This window comes from Apium graveolens, chromosome 10 (genome assembly GCF_009905375.1).
Source record: "Apium graveolens cultivar Ventura chromosome 10, ASM990537v1, whole genome shotgun sequence".
Classification (NCBI taxonomy): Eukaryota; Viridiplantae; Streptophyta; class Magnoliopsida; order Apiales; family Apiaceae; genus Apium; species Apium graveolens.
In genome coordinates this window covers 29,313,544-29,337,440 of record NC_133656.1, presented here as the reverse complement: position 1 = coordinate 29,337,440, position 23,897 = coordinate 29,313,544, and the positions used below count along the sequence as shown (strand labels likewise).

Below are 23,897 nucleotides of genomic sequence, written 5' to 3'. Positions count from 1 at the left end.
GATTTTGACCTCCTCACACTACCACAAGCTCCAGATCACATCTACAAATTACCAGGAATACAATCATGCAATCAAAACAACCTAACAATCCCTGAGTTGGCCGGAATTTGGCCGTGAAGTTTTCCAGTTTCCGGCGAACATCGGAAAACTTCAAAACACAACTCCCTTCTCTACAGACCTCGTTGGTTCATGAAACTTATACGACTAGATTGCAAATTTCACAGAGAACACAACCCACTATAACACAACATCAATCTATCACAGAATAAGAAACCCCCAAATTTCAATTAAGAACATTCATACGGGTTATAAACCCTAATTTTGAAATTCGAAAATTAAACCCACTTTTGAGCATGTTATTAAACTCCAAATCAGACGTATGACATATGAAAATCATCAGGAAAACAAGCTCTACAACATGCAATCATCAAATCATACAAACAATCATCCGAACAAAAATTCATATTTTTAATAAGATAAATTCGAAAATAAATAAATTTTTAGAAAAATAACCTTGATTTCTGCAGTGAAACAAAGCTCAGAATCTGATAGAACACCTCAAATCCTTCGTTTTGGTTACTCAAGTTTTGAAAACAGAGATCGGTAACGCCTTCGTTTTGCTGTTTGATTCTTAGAACAGTTTATGTAATTAGGGCTTTTCTCTGAAAATTATATAATTATCTGTCTGCAAATGATTTTGATACGAAATAAAATACGGTAAAAGGCTATTTATAATTACGGAAAATTAGTATCCCGTTGGATCATTCCCGATATAAAACGGTACGTTTATTTGTAAAAACTGATCCAAACGGTATCGGTTTTCGGGATAATTATCCAAATCAGTACAATTTGTACTGCGGTCTTGGTCTCAGTGCCTGGTTACACGTATTACGAAGTGATAATTGGGATAGTTTAATAAAAAGCTCCCGTTTATCAAAAATACGGGTTTTATTGATTTACCGAAACGAATATTGTATCGAAAATGTTGCGCCGGGACCCGCGCAGGACAAACCGTAAGCCGGATCGAAAAAGTCGAAACATGGAATATGCTTGGAATATTACAATTAGGTTAGGAAGGAGTTCTCGAAAGAGTTTCGGGTTCCAAAAACGTAACAACGGTTGACGTCGGTTGGTTCCCGTTTTTATAAAATAGATTTTAATTACCCGGAAAAAGATTTTAGAAATTTCATATGATTCTTATAAATCCATAAACCAACATAAAAATAATTAGGAAGATATGACAATTATCTATATTTTATTTTGGACATATAAAAATTAAAATACTCAATTAATATTATTTTTGAATATTCAAGTACAGATAACACTTAACAATTAGCTCACAGAATAGATACTGAACACACATAATAATTATATAATAGCAAAAATAATTACACGATATATCCCGGATATTACAGTGAATCCATGCTTGACAGGAGATCGGCGGAGCTAAATCATTCGATTGAGAAGCACAACAGATGAAACATATTAATCAGTTACTACATTTAGCACCAGTTTGAGAGAGAAAAATATTCAAAAAAAATTGAACGTACTAATCAGTTGCTAAAATTAGGGGGGTCTAGCTGTATAATAGGTTAGTTTGTATATGGGTTATAAAATATTTAAATCTTAAAAGATCCATGGATATGTGTATAATATAATGTTTTATGTGTTAAAAAATAAAATGGGTCATGGATAGTGGGTCATGGGTAAATTTATGGGTAAATTTAGTGGGTAAATTCTAAATGGGCATTAGTAGCCTTTAAGATAATATAGATATAGATATATATAGAACCATTAAAAAATAATTAAAATAATGTAAAAATGGAACCATTGAAAAATAATTTTTGTAATACTAAAATTACAAAAAAGAAAGAGTAAAAGAGACTACATATCAAATCAATAAAAAAAATTATACTAAAATTACAAAAAAAAAAGAGTAAAAAGTCGAATAAAAAGAAAAAGAATTGAAAATAAAAGAATGAGAGAGATAAATGTCTGATATAATTTGAAATAGTGGTTTTTGAAGGCAGATATATTTGAATAGATAGTTTTATCGTATTCGTGGCTAAAATTGTGGAACTTGAGTAGCACACATATAATATTAATTGGGCAATTTGATTGGATATGAAATAATTAAGGAAATTTGAATTTCAAAAAAAAAATAATTGAATGTGTAAATAAAGAATGAGAGAATAAGGAAACCAATAATTATCATTGAATTGGTGTTGTAACGATGTGAGAAAATCATGCAAATCTTTCCTTAGATAAGATGTTTAAATTTTAAAATTCAAAAAAATTTGAACGTACTAATCAGTTGCTATAATTAGGGGGGTCTAGCTGTATAATAGGTTAGTTTGTATATAGGTTATAAAATATTTAAATCTTAAAAAATCCATGGATATGTGTATAATATAATGTTTTATGTGTAAAAAAATTAAATGGGTCATGGATAGTGGGTCATGGGTAAATTTATGAGTAAATTTAGTGGGTAAATTTTAAATGGGCATTAGTAGCCTTTAAGATAATATAGATAAGTATGGGTTTAGAATTTAACTAACTGTAAATATAAAAAGTTTAAACAAATTTTAGTTAAATTTTTTTGCTAATATTTTGCTACAAATTTTATAGGTTATTATTAAAGAATTTACATGAATGCTCACCCTAATACTTCACATAACAAAATACATGGATCATCTTTCTTTTATACAAGTAGCATAATATTTTTGGGCAAGTCTTCCAAATTTTCGATTGAACGCACTTTAATTGAAATAGGTATGTTAATTAATTTATTTTATTCAAAGTAACGATAATAATTTGTTTTAATTGTATGAAAACTTTTTGGAAAATTACCTTTCATCATTAATATTTGAATATTAATCTTATATTTTATATTCTTACTAATCACAAAATATTAAAATCTATTTTTTGCGCGAAGCGCGGATTATTCATCCTAGTTTTCAAATATTAAAAAAAATATTTTACCAATATATTTTGTTTAATATTCCCCACTTACGGTTGAGAAAAGGAGAAAACAAATCCAAGATATTTTGTTGCTGTGAGCAAATGTAAGCCACATATTGTGTAAGCGGGAGATTGTTGGGTCAAAATTTGATACTCATTCTTTAGTCTCACTATCTTTACTTTTTTACAGTTACTTATATTTCATGGTTTATTTGTAAGATACGTATTTTCACACTTTACAAAAAAACAATTTCATAATTTATTTATAAATTTATTTTTTGTATAAAATTTTAAATATCTTATTTTTATTTAGGAAAAAGAGTTAACAAAATTAAGAAACTATACTTTACAATAATGTTTTGTTTGCTTTGCAATTTGCATGATGCGAGGGTGAATTATTTTATTTCATTCAAAATTGTTCCAAACTGCCGCTTAATTAGTTATCAAAAAATAATAAAAATGAATATCGGGTTTTAAAATGCATGTCCAACACCACTCTTAATGTAAAAAACTAGGAGGGATGTATATCTTATCTTTTACTTTTCTGCTTTTCCACCTTTTCCACCACTGATAAAAAGAACAAAAGTCAACAAAATATTGTTTTAACAATTTCTGACACTATTCTAAAAATCGGTCGATTAACCGATTAATCTACTGATTAATCCGGGTTCGTACATGTCGCATTTTGATTAATTAAAAATAGGGTTAAAGTGTGTTTTCTTAAAAATATCGGTCAAAAGTCGGTCGATTCGGTCAAAAATCAGTCAGTTCGAGTCAAAAATCAGATAGTTCAGTCAAAATATGAAAATTAATAAAAAATATTTTTTTAAAAAAATGAAATTCAAAATAATAGTTAATATTTAATAATAAATATTATATTACTATCACCTACCCCTAAATCCTAATCTCTAATATTTGAATAAGTTTTTAATTAATTTACTATTATTTATCCCAAAAATATACTCAACTGATTTATTCATTTCACAATTTCCTGTCATTGATTTGTTATGTAACTAATTTTAGCAAATCAGAAATTTTTATCTAATTTATATATATATTAGGTACTAACTTTCTAACTACTAAGTAGTCAGTATTTATTATTATGTACAAATCAATTATAAAAAATATGTATACATCATTTAAATATCAAATATAAATTAGTGATTTGTGATATTATTTTTATAAATTTTTTGAAAATTTAATGATATGTGTATATATATATAAATATATATTATATTTATTCCGGATAATGCTCTAATTAATCATTATAATTAATCACCGATTATAGATTAATTACCGAAAGATATCTTCAACGAACAATGTCGTTTTACGAATTTTAGAACACTGATTCTTAGGGTAGCTAAAATAATTTATGTTTGTTCAAGTTGATTATCAGTAAACACAGTGGCTTCACTTAACAAAATATCATCGTTTAGAAATCAATTCAATCTTAATCTTAATATTTGAAATGATGTTTCTATTAATAATAGAATTATATACATATAATTAATATTTCTTAATAACTAAACTGACAAATAAAGGTTAGTTTATATTTTCGTTATATATAAAATTATTAAGCTAACTTTTCCTTTATAGCTAATATAATTTGATGCATTCCTCATAATAAATTAGGAGGCGTTTGGATGCATCATAGAATGAGAAGCGTTTGGATGCATCATGAGAATGGTAATCGGGAATGGAAATGGAGGGTACGGGAATGGGGGTTAATGAGAATGAGAATGAAATGGAAACCCAAGACGTATTGTGGGTTTGATTTACCCACCAAGAGGGAATAGAATTTCTATTCCCCACCACTAATTGGTAATCCAAACACTATCACTTGGATTTAAAATTCCGATTTTCATTAACCGATCACATTAACTATCAACCAAACACGTCTTAGTTTTCTGTTTTTGTGTGGAGTTGGTCTATATCACCCGACCTAACTAACTATTGATGGCTTTGTTTTCAAACTAAAAATCAAATCTGACAATTTTATAAAAAATTGTTGGGTTAATATACAAAAAAAAAAAAAAAATTGCCGATTAACATGAAAAAAAATAAGTTCATTGAATTTTCAGCTAAGAGCAAGTCCAATGCATAACTATATTTAGTCTTATAGCTATAATATGAGACCAAAATCATAAAATTCAACTCTAATACATAATTATATATGAATAGATAAATAATTATACATGGATGGATAAATGCATAAATGAATACTTAGTCATATATAGGATCAAACATGACCATAACCATTCTTGCCACATCAACCAATAATTAATAATGGAGTGCAAAGACGTCCACTTTATATCGACGACTATAACCATTTTACATTTAGAATTGGACTTGCTCTAACAAGTACTTTTACTAAATTTTTACATGATGCAGAATTACAACTGATACATACATGGATTAAGGTACAAAAAAGTCTTAGAAGTATTCCCTTCTGCCTAGATTTCATAATTCTGTATCCTGTGACAATCTAAACTGGTCAGCATAACAGTTTTCTTTTTTGCTTTTAGTAACACCAACAGTAATGCTTGCTACTGAATTCTACATCCCCCATCATCTTGTCCTCGACGAACGTTGCCATACGCTGATAGTTCCAGAAGATCCATATCCCGGCCTGAACAACCAAAAACTAAAGAGCATTACCAAAATATTACATTCGACGCTTTTGCTACAAATTGACATTTTGAGTTATAGCCTATTAGCCATCAACTAACTACATGCTTGCATTTTCTATTCTATTCCATAAGCTGGGCAAATCTAAAAAAATTGGTGTATGTTTTATTTTCTTCTATTTAGTGGTCCTTGATAAAAGCTCAAGTTCATGTCATTCTAGATTGGTTTGTTAAACAGTTGTTAAATACCCGAAACTTGGCAATAAGAGCTCTTTTGAATAAGATCAGCTTTAGATATCTCAGTACAATTCCCTTTGGATCTATTAACTGTTGCCTGCATCAAAAAAAAGGATACAAATATAAGTTTTGTTGCTAAACCTTATTGACTGAAGATCCTGTTTTAGACACAATATTTGGAACAAATTCAAACCATCTATAGAAAAGTTTAGAAATCATCAGACAGAACGTATAAGCAGAAGCCAAATTGTCAAACTGATGAATATCAGTTGATAGAAATGAAGAAGCAGATTTACATTGATAGAAGAAATGTTACAAAAGTATATTATATGAGTGTACAGAGATATAAGGTCCTTTATATAGGGTACAACCTGTAACCAATTACTGTAACAAACTATTTACTCTTGCTGGTCAACTGTTACACACCTCTGTTGACTATAGTTCTTGGATGATAATGTAACATCCCCTCTCAAGTTGATAGGCTGGAAGTAATCACAGACATGTTACTGAGATGATTTAGAGTAGCAGCACCTAGAGCTTTAGTAAACATATGTGCTGGTTGTGAATTGGTAGAAATGTGAGTAGGAACCAGCAAACCATTATCAAATTGTGCACGCACCAAGTGACAATCAATCTCTATGTGCTTGGTGCGTTCATGATAAACCGGATTGGAGGCAATATAGATAGCAGATTTAGAATCACAATGGAAGGGAATAGGCAAAGGTGGATGAATCTGAAAATCTTTCAAAATTGCAACCAACCAAATGATCTCACAACATGTGTCAGCCATGGCCCGATATTCGGCCTCTGCAGATGACCTAGAAATGGTGTGTTGCTTTTTACACTTCCAGGAAACCAGAGCACCTCCAAGTAAAACACAATAACCAGTCAATGAATGCCTAGTAGTGGGATCACCCCCCAATCGAAATCGCAGAATGTGGTAAGATTTAAGTTGGGCAAAGCAGGAATAAGAAGACCCATGCCAGGAGAAGATTTGATGTATCGAAGAACTTTAAAGACAGCCAACATATGGTCTACTCGAGGCAAATTCATAAATTGAGACAAAATATGAACTGGGTAGGAAAGATCAGGACGGGTAATGGTAAGATAAATGAGACGCCCAACTAACTGTCTGTAAGAAGAAGCTTCAGAAACATTAAGTAAAGCAGATTCATTGGCCAACAACTTATGATTTTGTTCAAGAGGAACAATAGAAGGCCTGGAAGCAGTTAGACCAGTATCACGAAGAAGATCTAAGGCATACTTACGCTGGTTTAAGTAAAAACCATCAGCAGCTCGAGCCACCTCAATACCAAGAAAGTATTTAACAGGGCCAAGATCCTTGATCTTGAACTGAGTATGAAGATATTTCTTGACAGCAGATATATCGTCAACATAGACAAGAATAGCAACAAACACAGTCTGAACTCGAAGAGTAAATGAACTATTATCACTCTCAGATTGAGTAAAACCATATTTTTTAAGAGCAGATGAAAACTTGACAAACCATCTGCATGGAGCCTGCTTAAGGCCATAAATGGACTTTTTCAAACGACAAACATACTCATGAGTATTAGCGGGACACAATGAAGAAAGGTAAGCATAGCCGGGAGGCAGCTGCATATAGACAGTCTCTAGTAAGTCACCATGCAAGAAAGCATTGGTGACATCAAGCTGATAAACACTCCAATTTTTAGACGCAGCAATGGTGAGTAGTAAACGAACTGTAACCATTTTAGCAACAAGAGCATACGTGTCATAATAGTCAATTCCAAATGTTTGAGTAAAACCACGAGCGACAAGTCTTGCCTTATAACGCTCAAGAGTGCCATCAGAGTTATATTTAACTTTGAACAGCCATTTGCAGTCCACAATGTGATGATTTTGAGGTTTTATCACTAACTCCCAGGTTTTATTGTCCTCAAGAGCAAGAATTTCAGCTTTCATAGCTTGAAACCACTGAGGGTGTGATGCAGCTTGTTGAAAATTATATGGTGTAGGAATTTTATTGACAGAGGCAAGAAATGATTGATATCTAGGAGTAAATTTGGCATATGAGAGATAGTTTTGAATAGGATAAACAGGAAGCTTACCTTGTGCAGGAGAAGAAAGAGAGAGAGAGAGCAACAACATGTGTTGATGGTAAACCAGAAAAATCCTGAAACCTAGCAGGAAGTTTCTTCTGTCTGACTGGTCTAGTAGAAGAGACTGGAACACAATGATCAGATTCAGTTCTGGGAATTTCAGAACTAGTAGAGGCATCAACTTGAGTTGACTCCAAAAATGGGGTTACAGGAGGAGTACTGACATGATCAGTTTCAGGAATAACAGAAGAAATGCTAGGGAATAATGGATGATCAGAAATATTTCCAGAGGTATGAAGTTGAGAAGAAGCAAAAGGAAAACAATTTTCAACAAAACTAACATCTCTGGAATAAAAACACTTTTTAGTGTTGATGTTATAAATTTTATACCCCTTCTTCGCAAAGGGATAACCCAAGAAAATTCCCTTGATAGCCTTGGCATCAAGCTTATCAGTGACATGAAGATTGGTAGCATAACATAAACACCCAAAAGCTCTAAGAGTAAGATAGTTGGGAGCAGATTTGTATAAAATTTCAAAAGGTGTTTTATAGTTAAGAGTCTTAGTTGGAAGTAGATTTATCAAATGAGTGGCTGTAAGAACAAAATCTCCCCAAAAAGAATTAGGGAGCTGTGATTGGAATTTTAAAGCTCTAGCTACATTTAACAGATGCTGATGTTTTCTTTCAACATGCCCATTCTGTTGAGGTGTAGCAGGGCAAGAAGTTTGATGTATGATGCCATTAGTATGAAAATAAGAAGTTAAATCAGCATTGGTAAATTCAGTGCCATTGTCTGATCTAACTATATGAACAGAAGTCTTGAACTGATTTTTAACATAATCAATGAAGTTCTTGACAAGGGCGGGAACTTGAGTTTTAAACGCAAACAAAAACACCCAAGTTGCTTTTGAAAAATCATCAACTACAGTTAGAAAATAACTGTAATTATTATGAGTTACTTGCTTATACGGTCCCCAAACATCCAGATGAATAAGTTCAAACAGTTCAGTGCTCTGGCTAGTACTAAGAGGAAAAGGGTTCCTGTGTTGTTTAGAAAAATGGCATACATCACAGTCATTAAAGTCTTGAGAATGAGGATGAACAACTGAAATTTTATTAAGAATACTGGTAGAAGGATGTCCCAAACGACTGTGCCACAAATGAGCATTAGAATCTACTACAGTGTTACAACTAGGAGAAAATGAATTTCTATAGGAATCTGACAAAGATGACTGAGAAGGGACATGAAATTTATACAATCCATCTTGAAGTTTACCAATCTCTCCCCTTCTTCAAAGTAAGGTCCTGCAAAATGCAAGAATTGGAAGCAAAAACAAGATTAAAGGAAGGGTGAGAGAGTAGTTTAGCAACAGAGATAAGGTTGCAATTGAATTCAGGAACACATAAAACATTAACTAACACAATGTCTGTAGTTAGCTGCAATGTGCCTGAGTGAGATATAGCAACAGTTTTACCATCTGGTAAATATAATTCAGCTTGTAATGGCTTGATATCATGTAACAGATGTTTATGACTGGTTATATGATTAGTTGCTCCAGAATCCAGAATCCACGTATGAGATTGAGCATATTCTGGAGTTAAAACAGAATTAACCGTGACAATAGAGCAAGCATAATAATTGGAAGATGTAATACCAGTCATTTGGGAACCAGAGGATGAAGCATTCCAATTTGCAGTTTGTTTGAGTGACTCATGTATCATCTTGGACAATTGTTGACACTGAGCATCAGTGAATAGCATTGTAGAGTTACCAGAAGAATCTGAGTGACAAGCAGAATCATTTGCAGTAGGCATGCTAATGGAAACTTGAGCAGCAGTTTTCTGAGTTCCACCAGAAACAGCAGATGACACATTTTTCCTTGGTTTCGGTTTAGGCTTACCATAAAGCTTATGCCAGTCTGGATATCCATGTAAACAGAAACATTTCTCTCTAGTATGACCAGAAGAATTGCAGTAATCACAAACCAAATCAGATGTCTGTCTCTTTGAAGAAGATGCAGAAGGCTGAGAATTAGACTTAAACTTTGACAAATTGTTGTATTTAACAGTCAATGCCATAGTGTCTGAAAGCGGGGACTGAGAAGCTTTGGAAAACTCTCGCTGAGATTCTTCTTGAATTAACAAAGAGAAAGCTTGACTAATCGTCGGAGTGATTGTCATTGTACCTTGACACAAGGTACCTAGATCCTTACGAAGTTGAAAAACTCGTGGCATATTCGACTGAGAAAACCTAACAGCAAGATCATCCCATATCTCTTTTGCAGTAGCAAAATAAGCAACACTATTACGTATTTCTATAGTCATGGAGTTCAAAAGCCAAGACAAAACCATATCGTTACATCGAGACCAGATCGCAAAAGATGCAGCAGTAGGTAAAGGTTTAGGTATTGTACCATCAATTAAACCGAGTTTCATTTTAGCAGAAAGTGCAATTGAGACAGATCGACTCCACTGATAATAATTCTGATCCGTAAGAAGTTGAGTAACCAAAGGTGTACCTGGATTATCAGACGTTTGGAGATAAAATGGATGATTAATGTCAATGATCGTAGAGTTACCAGCAGTATGAGTGCCTGCAGCAGCTGCTGCATAAGTAGCCATCTGAAAACTCAACTTGAATACTCGATTGAAATAAGCTTGAAGTAAGATTGCAGTTTTAAGGCAGATTACAACACAAACAATACTCGATGAAGATCGCAGAGAGATCGAGAAATAGATCGCAAGGAGATCGAGAAATAGATCGCAGAGAGATCGAACAAACGCAATTGAAAACACAATTGAAGATGAACTCAAGAGATCGATTGAATCAATCATATCAATTGAGATAGATGATGAAGATTCACACAGTGGAATGAAACTAATGGAGCGAAGTATAGCTCTGATACCATGTCAAACTGATGAATATCAGTTGATAGAAATGAAGAAGCAGATTTACATTGATAGAAGAAATGTTACAAAAGTATATTATATGAGTGTACAGAGATATAAGGTCCTTTATATAGGGTACAACCTGTAACCAATTACTGTAACAAACTATTTACTCTTGCTGGTTAACTGTTACACACCTCTGTTGACTATAGTTCTTGGATGATAATGTAACACAAATAAAGTTGCAACTTGCATCTATAAACAGTAATCGAGCGTATATCATTAATTGGTCACGAGAGGGATGATATAGATGCATTTACTGGGAAGTATTATAAAAGGAGGGGGAAGTCAACATAGTAATGGGAAGGTGATCAAATTAATAAACATAGTAATGGGAAGGAGATCAATTTAATAAAGACAATAAATCACCAGGAGTATTAGCAATAGGGACATCCAGACTTATTAGTTATTTCCTGTTTTGTTTTATTCTGTTTTCCAAATAATTATCCTATAATTTAGGATCTGTGTTCCTGTTTTCCGCAACCTATATGTAGCCTATATAAAGGCCTTTAGAGAGGAAGAAGAGGGAAAGTTTTATTCTCTGGAAATTAAGTCTTAAAAAGGGGCTCTGTCAAGGACGAGTCTTGCTGAGAACAATTCACCATAGCTTCACATACGAATTCTCTCATATCTAGACCTGTGACTAGATCCTACGCTCAGGCACATAACATCTTGGTATCAGAGCCATCCGTCATGGGTGATGCGGAAAGTTTAGCGAGTAAATTGGATGTGTTTATGGAACAAATGGCTACCCGACAGCGTGCACTGGAAGAGCAGATGGCAGAGTTGTCAATATCGGTTAAAGGGAAAGGGAAAGATGTTGATAAAGACAGCGGGGGAGAGCAACACAGCAGAATTCATGGCAGTAGAGGAAGTTCAGGTAATAGAAATCCGAATGATTCCCAGTCAAGAGGTTTTATGGTACCTCGATACTCTAAGATGGAATTTCCTACGTATGATGGCACTGAAGATCCTTTGGGATGGCTAAAAAGATGTGAAATTTTTTTTATCAACCAAAAGATTGCTGAAGAAGATATGGTGGGACTACTTTCCTTCCACTTATTAGGTGAGGCACAACTTTGGTTTGATCAAATTGAACAGGAGGAGACAGATATGAACTGGGAGAGATTTAAAGAATGTTTTCATGTGCGATTCGGGCCCCTTATGAGTAGTAATCCTCTTGGCGAGTTGGCCAATTTCAAACAAAATGGATCTGTTGAAGATTATCAACGCCAATTCCAGTCGTTGTTGGCCAGAACTTCAGATCTTAACCCGCGTCAACAAGTAAATCTTTTTACTGCTGGTTTAAAAGAGGAGTTGAGAATTGATATTGAGTTACAGCAACCAGGGAATCTTGGTATTGCCATGAATATGGCTCGAGCATTAGAAAGGAAGCAATTAGTGTCACACGGAACCTTAACCTCGCGTGTCAATGGAAGCTGGTCCACTCCTAAATCCAACAATAATGAATCTATTTTCTCATCTAACAAGAATGCAAACACCAAAAGTGGGGAACAATTCTGGAAGCCTAATAGCAGTAGCAATCGAACGAACACTTCAACACCTTTTGTCAAGAGGCTAACGCGAGCATAGATGGCGGAAAGAAGGGCTAAGGGACTGTGCTATAATTGTGATGAATCCTATAAACAAGGGCACAAATGCAAAAGGTTGTTCTGGATTGAGGTTCCCGATGATGATAGTGAATCAGAAGAAGACAAAGCTAGTGACCTTGAGATCTCTTCGAATGCCATCAGAGGAACACGAAATTCGCCCACTATGCAGCTATTGGCAGAAGTACGTGGTGTTACGGTTTCTGTGTTGGTCGATTCGGGAAGCACACATAACTTTCTGCGTGAGGGCTTACTTCCAAGCTTGGGTCTAGAAATCTGGAAAAGACCAGGATTTATGCACCCTTGGACCAATTTTGTGGGACTTTAGTTTTTTGACTATGAAATTTGTTCTCAACGGAAAGAAGGTCATGTGGCAGGGACAACCCCCTTTAGCGGAGGCACGGCTCAGTTTGATGCAAACACGGAATTCGAATATGACAATATTAGATAATTTATTGGCAGAATATGCTGACTTATTCCTAGAGCCTTCAAGTTTACCTCCAAGCCGCGAGAGTGATCACCGCATACATTTGTTACCTGGGAAAGGACCTATTGTTGTCCGGCCTTATAGATACCCTCATTTTCAAAAAGATGAAATTGAGAAACAATGTGAACAGATGCTAAAATAAGGAATTATCCAGCCAAGTAAATCTCCATTCTCTTCCCCGGTACTTTTAGTCAAGAAACAAGATGGCTCATGGCGTTTCTGTGTGGATTATCGTGAACTTAATGCCAACACTATTAAAGATAAATTTCCAATACCAATAGTGGATGAGTTGTTGGACGAACTTCATGGAGCGCAATATTTTACAAAGTTGGATTTAAGAGCAGGATTTCACCAAATCAGAATGGCACCATCAGATAGGGAAAAGACAGCTTTTAGAACCCACCATGGGCACTTGTTTCTGGTCATGCCATTTGGGGTTACCAACGGTCCTTCTACTTTTCAGAGTCTAATGAACGAAGTTTTTCGACCTCATTTACGTAAGTTTGTCTTGGTTTTCTTTGATGACATATTAATTTATAGCAAAACATGGGTTCAACATATGCAACATGTGAAATTAGTTTTTGAACTCTTGCGCTCTAATGTGTTGTTTTTAAAGAAATCTAAGTGTTCCTTTGGCGAGTCAAATGTAAATTATCTGGGACATATCATTCACGGAGAGGGAGTTGAAGTTGATACAACAAAAATCAAGGCCCTCACAGATTGGCCAACACCTAAACCAACTAAGGCTTTACGGGGTTTTCTAGGGCTGGCCGGTTATTACAGGAATTCATCAAAGATTACGGACTACTGGCTGCACCATTAACTAGTTTACTAAAGAAAAATTCTTTCAAGTGGAGTACTGAAGCAAACACTGCTTTTAATCACTTAAAGACCTCTCTCTCAACAGCCCCTGTTTTGAAGTTACCAGACTTCAAAGAGGAATTTGTGGTCGAATGTGACGCTTCTGGAAGCGGATTTGGGGCTGTATTGCAACAAACAGGTCATCCAGTAGCTTATTTCAGCCGCAAAATAGCTGACCGCCATCTGAAATTGGCTGCATACGAGCAAGAATTGATTGGATTGGCAAAAGCAATAGCTCATTGGAGACCATATCTTTGGGGCAGACACTTCCTTGTTCGGACTGATCATTTCAGTCTTAAATATTTGTTAGAGCGGCGCATTACCACATCACCACAACAACATTGGATCAACAAGCTAATGTGATTCGGTTTTCGAGTGGAATTCAAGGCTGGAAAGTTAAATAAGGCTGCTGATGCCTTGTCTAGATGTGAGGAACACTCCCCGCTCATGGCAATTTCTCTTCCTCGAGTTGAAATCCTTAATGCAATTCGACAAGAAATATCTACCTCACAAGAATTACAACAATTGCAAAGACGCATTGTGCAAGGGGAGTTGGGGGCTGAATGGAATGTAAAGGATGGACTAATTTTCTTCAAGGGTAAAGTATATCTTTTACCCACCTCTTCGATTATCTCAACTCTGATTTCAGCTATTCATGATATGGCTCATGAAGGTGGACAAAAGACGATACAACGTATTAATCAGGATTTCTATTGGAAGGGCATGAAACGTGTTGTTTTAGAGTTTATACAAAATTGTGTGATTTGTCAGCGCCACAAGTGGCAAAATCTACAACCTGCAGGATTACTTCAACCTCTTACAGTCCCGCAACAGGTATGGGCTGATATTTCCATGGACTTTGTGGAAGGATTACCTAAGGTTCGAGGTAAATCTGTCCTTATGGTGGTTGTTGACCGACTTTCCAAGTATGCTCATTTTTTTCCGTTGGCTCATCCATTTACGGTTATATCTGTTGCTACTACCTTTTTTGCAGAGGTGTTTCGCCTCCACGGACTACCCGAATCAATAGTCTCAGATCGTGATAAGGTTTTTCTAAGTTTGTTTTGGAAAGAGTTATTTCGTCTAAGTGGTTCTAAGCTAGCTTTTTCTACAGCTTACCATCCTCAATCAGACGGTCAAACAGAGGTGGTTAATCGAACGATTGAAATGTACCTACATTGTTTGACAAGTGATCGACCTCAACAATGGGTTGATTGGCTACCTTGGGCCGAGTATTGTTATAATACCTCGTATCACACTTCTTTGGGAAACACTCCTTTTCAGCTCGTTTATGGCAGATTGCCTCCTCGATTACTTTCTTATTCAGCTGGTTCTACACGAGTTGATGCAGTGGATAAAGCTCTGCTGGAGAGGGATGCAGTACTGAAGGCTGCTCGTGATAAGCTTTTACAAGCTCAACAACGAATGAAAAACACATATGATTCTGGTCATCGGGAGTTGAGTTTTGCAGTTGGAGATTAGGTCTGGCTAGCCATATCGTCAGTTAACAATAGCACGAAAAAAGTATCATAAACTCCTTCCAAAATATTTTGGCCCTTTTAAAATTACAGCCACCATGGGACCTGTGGCTTACAAACTTGAGCTTCCAGCTGGTAGTAGAATACACGATGTGTTCCATGTGTCTCTTCCCAAAGAGTACAAGGGTCCTCCTCCAGAAGTTGTGACTAATTTACCTCCTGTAGTTGATGGGAAAAGTTTGCCAACACCCCATACTGTTATCCGTAGCAGGCTTAATAGGGGCCAACGTGAGCTGCTAGTACATTGGACAGGTTGTTCCAGCGAAGATGCAACATGGGAGCCATTTGAACACTTCCAAGCAGCCTACCCAGAATTTAAGCTTGAGGACAAGCTAAAAGACGCGATGGGGAGTGATGATATAGATGCATTTACTGGGAAGTATTATAAAAGGAGGGGGAAGTCAACATAGTAATGGGAAGGTGATCAAATTAATAAACATAGTAATGGGAAGGAGATCAATTTAAGAAAGGCAATAAATCACCAGGAGTATTAGCAATAGGGACATCCAGACTTATTAGTTATTTCCTGTTTTGTTTTGTTCTGTTTTCCAAATAATTATCCTATAATTTAGGATCTGTGTTCCTGTTTTACGCAACCTATATGTAGCCTATATAAAGGCCTTTGGAGAGGAAGAAGAGGGAAAGTTTTATTCTCTGGAAATTAAGTCTTAAAAAGGGGCTCTGTCAAGGACGAGTCTTGCTGAGAACAATTCACCATAGCTTCACATACGAATTCTCTCGTATCTAGACCTGTGACTAGATCCTAGATCCTACGCTCAGGCACATAATAAGGAATTGCTCAAATCTACCCAGAGGCACGCAAGGGTTGCGAGCTAAAGGGCATCAGAATCCAGAACCTCATAAGTACAATCAAAGTTTTAATATTTCGAGTCGGATGCTACACATATGGAGAGATCGAAACAATCAATATCATAAAGTTGTATTGTATTTTCATTATAATCTGTATAGAGTGCTGACTTAAAGTCTTGTGCCGCTTGTCTCTTCTCCTTATCGTATATCCCAGCCAGAACCTCATAAGCACAATCAAAAGTTAATATTTCAAGTCGGATGCTACACGTATGGAGAGATCAAAACAATCAATATCATAAAGTTGTATTGTATTTTGATTTTAATCTGTATAGAGTGCTGACTTAAAGTCTTGTGCCGCTTGTCTCTTCTCCTTATGGTATATCCCAGCCAGAACCTTAGCACACTCAAAAGTTTTAATATTTCAAGTCGGATGCTACACGTATGGAGAGATCAAAACAATCAATATCATAAAGTTGTATTGTATTTTCATTTTAATCTGTGTAGAGTGCTGACTTAAAGGCTTGTGCCGCTTGTCTCTTCTCCTTATGGTATATCCCCCGTACATATCCTTTTTATTCAATGCATTAGCTTTTTAGCAAAAAATTAAAAGAGAAGAGTGCATTCTTCATTTCCAAGTTGTTTCCTGGATGTGATGTGAAATTATTTGTCCTAAAAGAACTAAGTACTCAATTGTTATGATAGGTTTGCAGCAAACCAAAATAAAAAAATATTTAAAAACCGGAAGAGATGGAAAAATTCCACCTATACCTTTTGTCAAATATCAACAATAATGGTGACATAATTATGCTTAGGTCATCAATATGACATCGTCATTGTACTCGGTTACTGTAGCAAGAGTAGCCACCAAGTTTTATAGTTACTACAGTAGATTTATTATAGTCATTTATTACTCATGTTTTATCTATAAATAAAGGCATAGCCTCATTGTAATACTTGGAGAAGTATGAATACAATTAGACCTAACAAATCGGATAACCGGTTCGATTCCGGATCAGATCAATTTCGGATCAGATCGCTTTCGCATTATAATATATTTGAAGACCATTTGGGACGGATTTTCGGTTCGGGTCTAATTCGGATTAAAATCATATGAAATTCGGATGTAAAATCAGACAAAATACAATTCAGATTAAATTCGGTCCGGAAATTCTCGGATCATAACTTATTAATTTTTTCAACTTGTGAGTTAAAAAATTATATTTTTATTATATTTAGTATTTTTAATATTATATGATGTACTTTTACAATAGATTATGATTAAATAATTATGTCATCATAAACATAAAATTGTTTAAAGTATGATTTTTGCTTATTTCGGGTCATATTCGGTTTAAGATAATATGTTATTCGGTTTTGATCGGTTTCAGGTCATAAACGGATCTTGTATTTTGGATGATTTTCGGTTAAATTATCGGTTCGAGTAATTTTCGGATCGGTTTAAATTGGTTTTCGGATAATTATCGGTTTGTATAATTTAGATCTCGGATCAGATCTCGGTTTGATGAATTTCGATTCGGATTTTCGGATACAGACCCATTTTGCCAAGTCTAATTACAATTCATAGCATAAACACTTCTGCCCCAGTTCTATAATCTATAGAAAAGATTTCTCTCTAACATATGATCTAAATTTTTAATATGATATCAGATCATGAGTTTTTCAGTTGAAGCTTTGTTGTTTTTCCAAAGGAAACCCAAGCTGCCTAGTTAGGGTTCTTCAATATTAAAACCCTGACACAAAACCAAAACACACAAAGAGGCAAGTCTGTGGCGAGATTCCGACTTGGAACCACTAAGATTCATGCTCTCACGTGCCCCTGGTAGATGGAAATCGGATGAGTTCATACATACACCAAATCATACTTACCGTTTGTTCATAACAGTAACTGGCCATCAAACACCAACCAAACAGAAACCCAGGTCTTGTTTTCCCATAGTAAATATATAAACGAAGGTCATCTCAGTTTGGCAAAAGTTGCAATGCCACCGAAAATCTTGCTAGCCTTTTGATATCATCTGATTCTCTTCATCATCTTCTTTAGATGAGTTGATTGATACACTCTTTGCTCAAACCCAGTAAGTAAGTTTAATCTCTGAAGAATTGAAGATATACATACATACCTATATATACAGATATCTACATAACTGTGTGTATTGTTTGTGTTTTTAACAAGGGATTATTTTACTTGGGCTAGAGTTTATTTACATAATGAGTTGATGAGTTCAGCCCATCACAATTCCTAACCTTCAAGCAGACATGGCACATCATATCCATTTAACCAATACGACTATGATCATCTTGTTCAATTCTCAAAGAAATCCAATCAAAATTTTTGTCAGAAAGAAGAGTTTGGTGTTCAAAATTTTATTTGGGACAAATGCAATTTGGTATATGAATCGGGAGACATTTCTTTTCACATCCAAATTCTTAGTGTCTTCTTTTACTCGTAATTTGCGCATCAATTTGTTCATGGACAATGGATCAAGTGCAAAGCACAAACTACAAAGAATACAAACGTCTACAAACTGTTTTCATCCAGTATTCATAAAGGCACATCTTCGTGATCTGATCTATTTTACATTCACATGGCACTGAAAATTGTGCGAGATTCGTACTTATTCATCATTACCCAATTCAAAGTGGATTTTAGGTAAGTCCCGTGTGAATAATACTCTGGGCTAAGGTTTGTTTCGAATCTTTTTAATTTAAGTGAGCATTTTTTGGTTTGTTTCAAATTGGTATTGATTTTTGCATATACGTTATATTGTTCATCTCACTTTTTACGTATTTTTACATGCACACACAAGCCGAGGGTCTTCAGGAAAGAGCCTCTTCATTCTTTTAGAATGAGGGGAAGGTTGCGTACATTTTACCCTCCCCAAACCCTGCGTTAAGCGGGATATACTGGGTATGTTTGCTTTGGTTTGGTTTAGTTGATGAGTTGATATATGCAGTGTTTGTCACTGGACATGAGTTTAACAGAAGTTAGTTTGTTTAAGTTGTTACATGGGTCAGACTTCTGTTACTGGGCCTGGTATTAAAAAAAAGTTGACAGCCTATACAGTTGGTTGTGTTTGAGTGGGCTTACTTTTATTATTGGGCTTTAAATTATTACCAATATATGGGCTGATCGGGCTGTTAGAATCTAAAAAGATTAAGCCAGCATATAGTCTATTAGTTAACAGGCGATTTCCCCTTGTCAAGACAGGTTCATTCATGAATGAAAACAGCATAAGTAGTGTATGTCGACATATACATAAACTCGGTTCACTGCCATAACAACAGCAGAAGTAGTGTATATAGATATACATACACACAGTTCACTTCTATATCATGCATTCATTCTCGTGGAAGCAGGACTTATTCTTGGACAATCTTAAAGGGATGCACGCAGTCTACCAAACATACTAGTCTACCAAACATACACTGACTGTAGCAACTCTTATGATTGTTTGACAGCCTAAAATGTATGGCATGGTCGTGAAGTCGAGTTCCGGTATACCCAAAATTCTCCGAAAATTATCCCAAGAAAGGTCGATTCCAAGATGGGTCAATCTCAAAATGAATTGTTAACTCCAAGATGAGTCAATCCCAATATGGATCAATCCTAAGACGGGTCTGGTGGGACACTAAGGTTATGCTTAAGGGCTCCTTGTGTTCCACTCTTCAATCCCAAGATTGGTATTTCATCCCAAGATGGAATTGTGTTCCACTCTTCAATCCCAAGATTGGTATTTCATCCCAAGATGGAATTTCGAGTAAGGGGGTGTGTCAAATATCAACAGACAACAATAATGGTGACATAAATATGCTTTAGGTCGTCAATATGACATCATCATTGTACTCGGTTACTGTAGGAAGAGTAGCCACCGAGTTTCATAGTTACTACATTAGATTTATTATAGGCTTCATTACTCATGTTTTATCTATAAAGAGAGGCATAGCCTCAATGTAATACTTGGAGAAGTATGAACACAATTCATAGCATAAACACTTCTGCCCTTGTTGGCTTGTTCTATAATCTATAGAACAGATTTCTCTCTTTTCTCTCTAGCATATAATCTAAGTTTCTAACACCTTTCTGCTTGCAAGCGTATTTCAAGAAATTAGAAGCACAGTACCATGTGTTCTCCAACTAAAAACTGGAGGATGTTCATCTCTTTCTCCCAGCCAAGCAAAATTCGGGAAACTATACCTGTCTCCCATTTCTGCATTATCTAACTTCACCTCGCCAGAAATCATCAGGGTGATGCACATAGCACATACGAAGGGTCCTGAATTTACAGATGTAGCTAGGGTTTGTTATCGTTCTTACTCTCTGTTTCATTAATCTTCTTCCCTCTCCCTCCAAATATTAATTGATTGAGTTAAAGTTTTACATTTCTTATAATCAGAATTGATACTGTCATTGAGGTTCACAGTTAGTCACTATCAAACACAAATCGGATTACGGGATCATTCTTCTAATTCCTCCTTATCGGTTACCATAATTTTAAAGTCAATGCATGCTCACAAACGTAATAATTTATATGAGAAGGATGAAATTACAGCTCATATGATAATAAGAGGCATTGTGTACAATATATTTGTATTCATTAAAATTAATGAAGACATAGTCATAGCAATAAACAAATACAACAATAACTGAAATGCAATAGGAAAAAAAATAGTGGAAGAACATTCAGCCCAGTAAACCATTTTAATACTAGTTGCAAAGTAACGCACCTGTAAAACCTGACAGTTTTCTAATGTGCTTTGCCCGCCCTGAAAGTAAAAAGTACAACGTCAAGCAACAGTTGAATTGAACTGAACCTTTCATGAGTAGTAAGAAAAGTCTTATTCTCTGGAATAAGATATCTACTTATTTACAACTTACAGATGTATTTACTCCAAAACATGATGATAAGAAAAAATAAGACTAGAAAAAGGCACATCTGACGGATGGTTAATGGCTTACAAGTAAAATGCATTCAAGATAAGTATCACATAACAATAACCAATGGGAATGTTTATTTTCATAGCACATAACAATATCACAATGACACATTCTCAACAAACGCACAAAATTCTAAAAATGTAAGATGGTTTGTGGATGCAACATTACAAACACAAGTTTCAAACAATGAAGTATGGTAGGCTCGAAACAAGAGCAATACTAATCCTACACATGATCGATTCATCAACTCAGATAAAGCTTATTTGACCTACCAATTACTGCTTACAAGTGTTGATTGAATTATAAACACATTGTTTGATAACATGTTCATCCAAGCCCTTATCACACATGAGCATAAGCTTAAAACTAAAGGATATAAAATCCAGAATCATCTCAAGTGAAACATTACCACCCATTTTGGTGATAGTAAAAAATAATTTATATCTAACCCATAAAAAATAATGTCATATATAGTAAAATATGATTAAACTTTCTATCTCAAAATTTAATCACAAGTACAAAACAGCTCGATTCAAATGACTCTAGGCATATTTAGGCATATTTATTAGGAGTTGTCTCACATTGTTTGTGGGAGGGGTAGTTTGCTAAAATATAAGCAGCCTGATAACTCTATCAGAATGAGGCCTTTTCGGAGTGGCCCTAAACCAAATCCGTGCGGGCTCGGACTAATTTGGACAATATCATACTAATGTGGAGTTAAGTTCCACTTAGCAAGCTCAACAAGTGGTATCACAGCTATGGTTGCAACGATCTAGAACAATCTCAAACAGGCTCCAGAATGGACTCCGGCAAATGGGCTACCCAGTATGGGCTCAATGAAAAGGCAGGTGAGCCTTCCAATATGGGACTGGGGGGCCAGAAAGCTGAAAGGATTCCAGTATGGGTGAAGGGGGAGCCTAGTCACACTGAAGAAGGCATAATCGAAAGATGTCTGGCTCGATATGTAAAGGGGGAGATTGTTAGGAGTTATCTCATATCGTTTGTGCGAGGGGCAATTTGCTAGAATATAAGCAGCCAGTTAACTTCGTTAGGATGAGGACTTTTGGGATGTGCCCAAAAACAAACTCGTGCGGGCTCGGCCCAAAGCGGACAATATCATAGTAATGTGAAGTTAGGTTCGCTTAGCAAGCCCAACAAGTGGTATTAGAGTTATGGTTGCAACGGTCCAGAACAATCTCAAACAGCCTCCAGCATGAACTTAGAGGAGGCAGATAAGCTACCCAGTATGGCTCAAGGAAAAGGCAGGTGGGCCTTCCAGTATGGGACTATGGAGGCCAGAAAGATGGAAGGATTCCAATATAGGTCAAGAGGGAGCCTGGTCACACTAAAGATGGGTTGAGACCTCTAGTCTTACCTTAACTCCCACACCATGTCAAGTTACTACCATCCCAAAGTCTTAGGATCTTGTAAGGAAGACCTACTATGTTTGATTGTATATCTTTCTATTCATAATTGCCAAATCGTATTAATAGCTATCCACGAAACCAATGCAACAAAATGAGCAGCAAGAGACATACGAAATAGAATTAACCAAATAATGTCATAGCTTTAGCACAACCTAGGCTTGGTTCAGGCTCCAGAATTAAGCTAGTATTTAGCACAATTGCCACTCAGTTCATTAAACAGCCGAGCTTCAGCAGTCAGAAGCCTTAATTATGGCTCTCGCATATATATATATATATATTACAAGTTCACAAAAAAATCATGAACTCAAGTACTCTCTTCACTTGACTAAAAAATTAAATGTTGAACTACAATTATGCATTTAACCATTATCTATCTACACAATACACTGAACAACGTGAAGAAAACAAACAAACAAGTCGTAAACACAAACCAAGGCAATTGAATATATCGAAACAAAAAGAAATGAAAAAATAAAGAACATTAGTACCTTGGAGAAAGGCACAATATGATCATAATCATGACAAAGACAACCGGGGCAGCCGACAAGTTTGCGAAAAAGGGTATTCCCAAGGACATCACGGCGCCACCTATCAGGGTCTCTTCCTTTAACCCTTTCAGCTTTTTCCCAACATTTTTGCTTCACATTATGAGGAAAGCTTCTTGGGTGGTTGTTATTGTAAGGGGTAGTTTGGTAAAAGGACAGCTCTTCACTTACAAACTCAGTGGTTGTTGATGGTTTAGAAGCTGCGGCTGTGGAGATTGACCCAGATGAAGAACGGCTTCTGCTTCCGCTTCCGCTTCCGCTTCCACTTCCGCTTCCGCTTCTGCTTCTTTTAGGTGAGTCTAGTTTTGTTGCTCTCATCTTGCGCCCTTTGCTTTCTGTATATCCCTCATTGGTTGCTTATATATGGAAAAATATAGATTAAGAAAACGAAACCCCAAAATAACCAAGTACATTTAAATATCGATAAATTAAGGGATTTTCTATGGTGTGCCTAAGGTCACGTGATACTAAGAGCAACCACATCGGGTCCGCCAAAGTGGACAGTCCCTTTGTGGAGGTCCCGTTCCAGTTTAATTTTTTTATTGCTTAAATGTAAAAACTGGACAAAGCAACGGTATTGTAGCAGCTTGCTTTTATTTTTTATACGTTACATTTCAACGTAAATATTTAACGGTTAGAGTTTTTCTATATAAATACTCACTCTCTCTTCTTCTTATTCACACTTTTTATTCAACAAAAAAAATCTACCAAAAAAAATATGAATCCAAATAATCTCCCATCTTCAAATCATCAAAATTCGAATTCTCAAAGTCCAAACCCTCAATTTCCATATCCATATCCAAG

The 23,897-nt window shown here is 35.5% G+C and overlaps 1 protein-coding gene across 1 annotated transcript; it reads right to left on the bottom strand.

Moving 5' to 3' along the window:
* Nucleotides 1-5,248: 5,248 nt before the first annotated feature.
* On the bottom strand, nt 5,249-23,470 carry LOC141690297 (uncharacterized). Its single transcript, XM_074495025.1, has 4 exons — nt 23,037-23,470; nt 20,911-20,949; nt 5,838-5,922; nt 5,249-5,590 (listed from the first exon to the last, which is right to left on the bottom strand). The coding sequence occupies exons 1-4, from the start codon at nt 23,409-23,411 to the stop codon at nt 5,508-5,510; spliced, it is 582 nt and encodes a 193-aa protein (XP_074351126.1). The 5' UTR covers nt 23,412-23,470; the 3' UTR covers nt 5,249-5,507.
* Between the last annotated feature and the right edge of the window lie 427 nt (nt 23,471-23,897).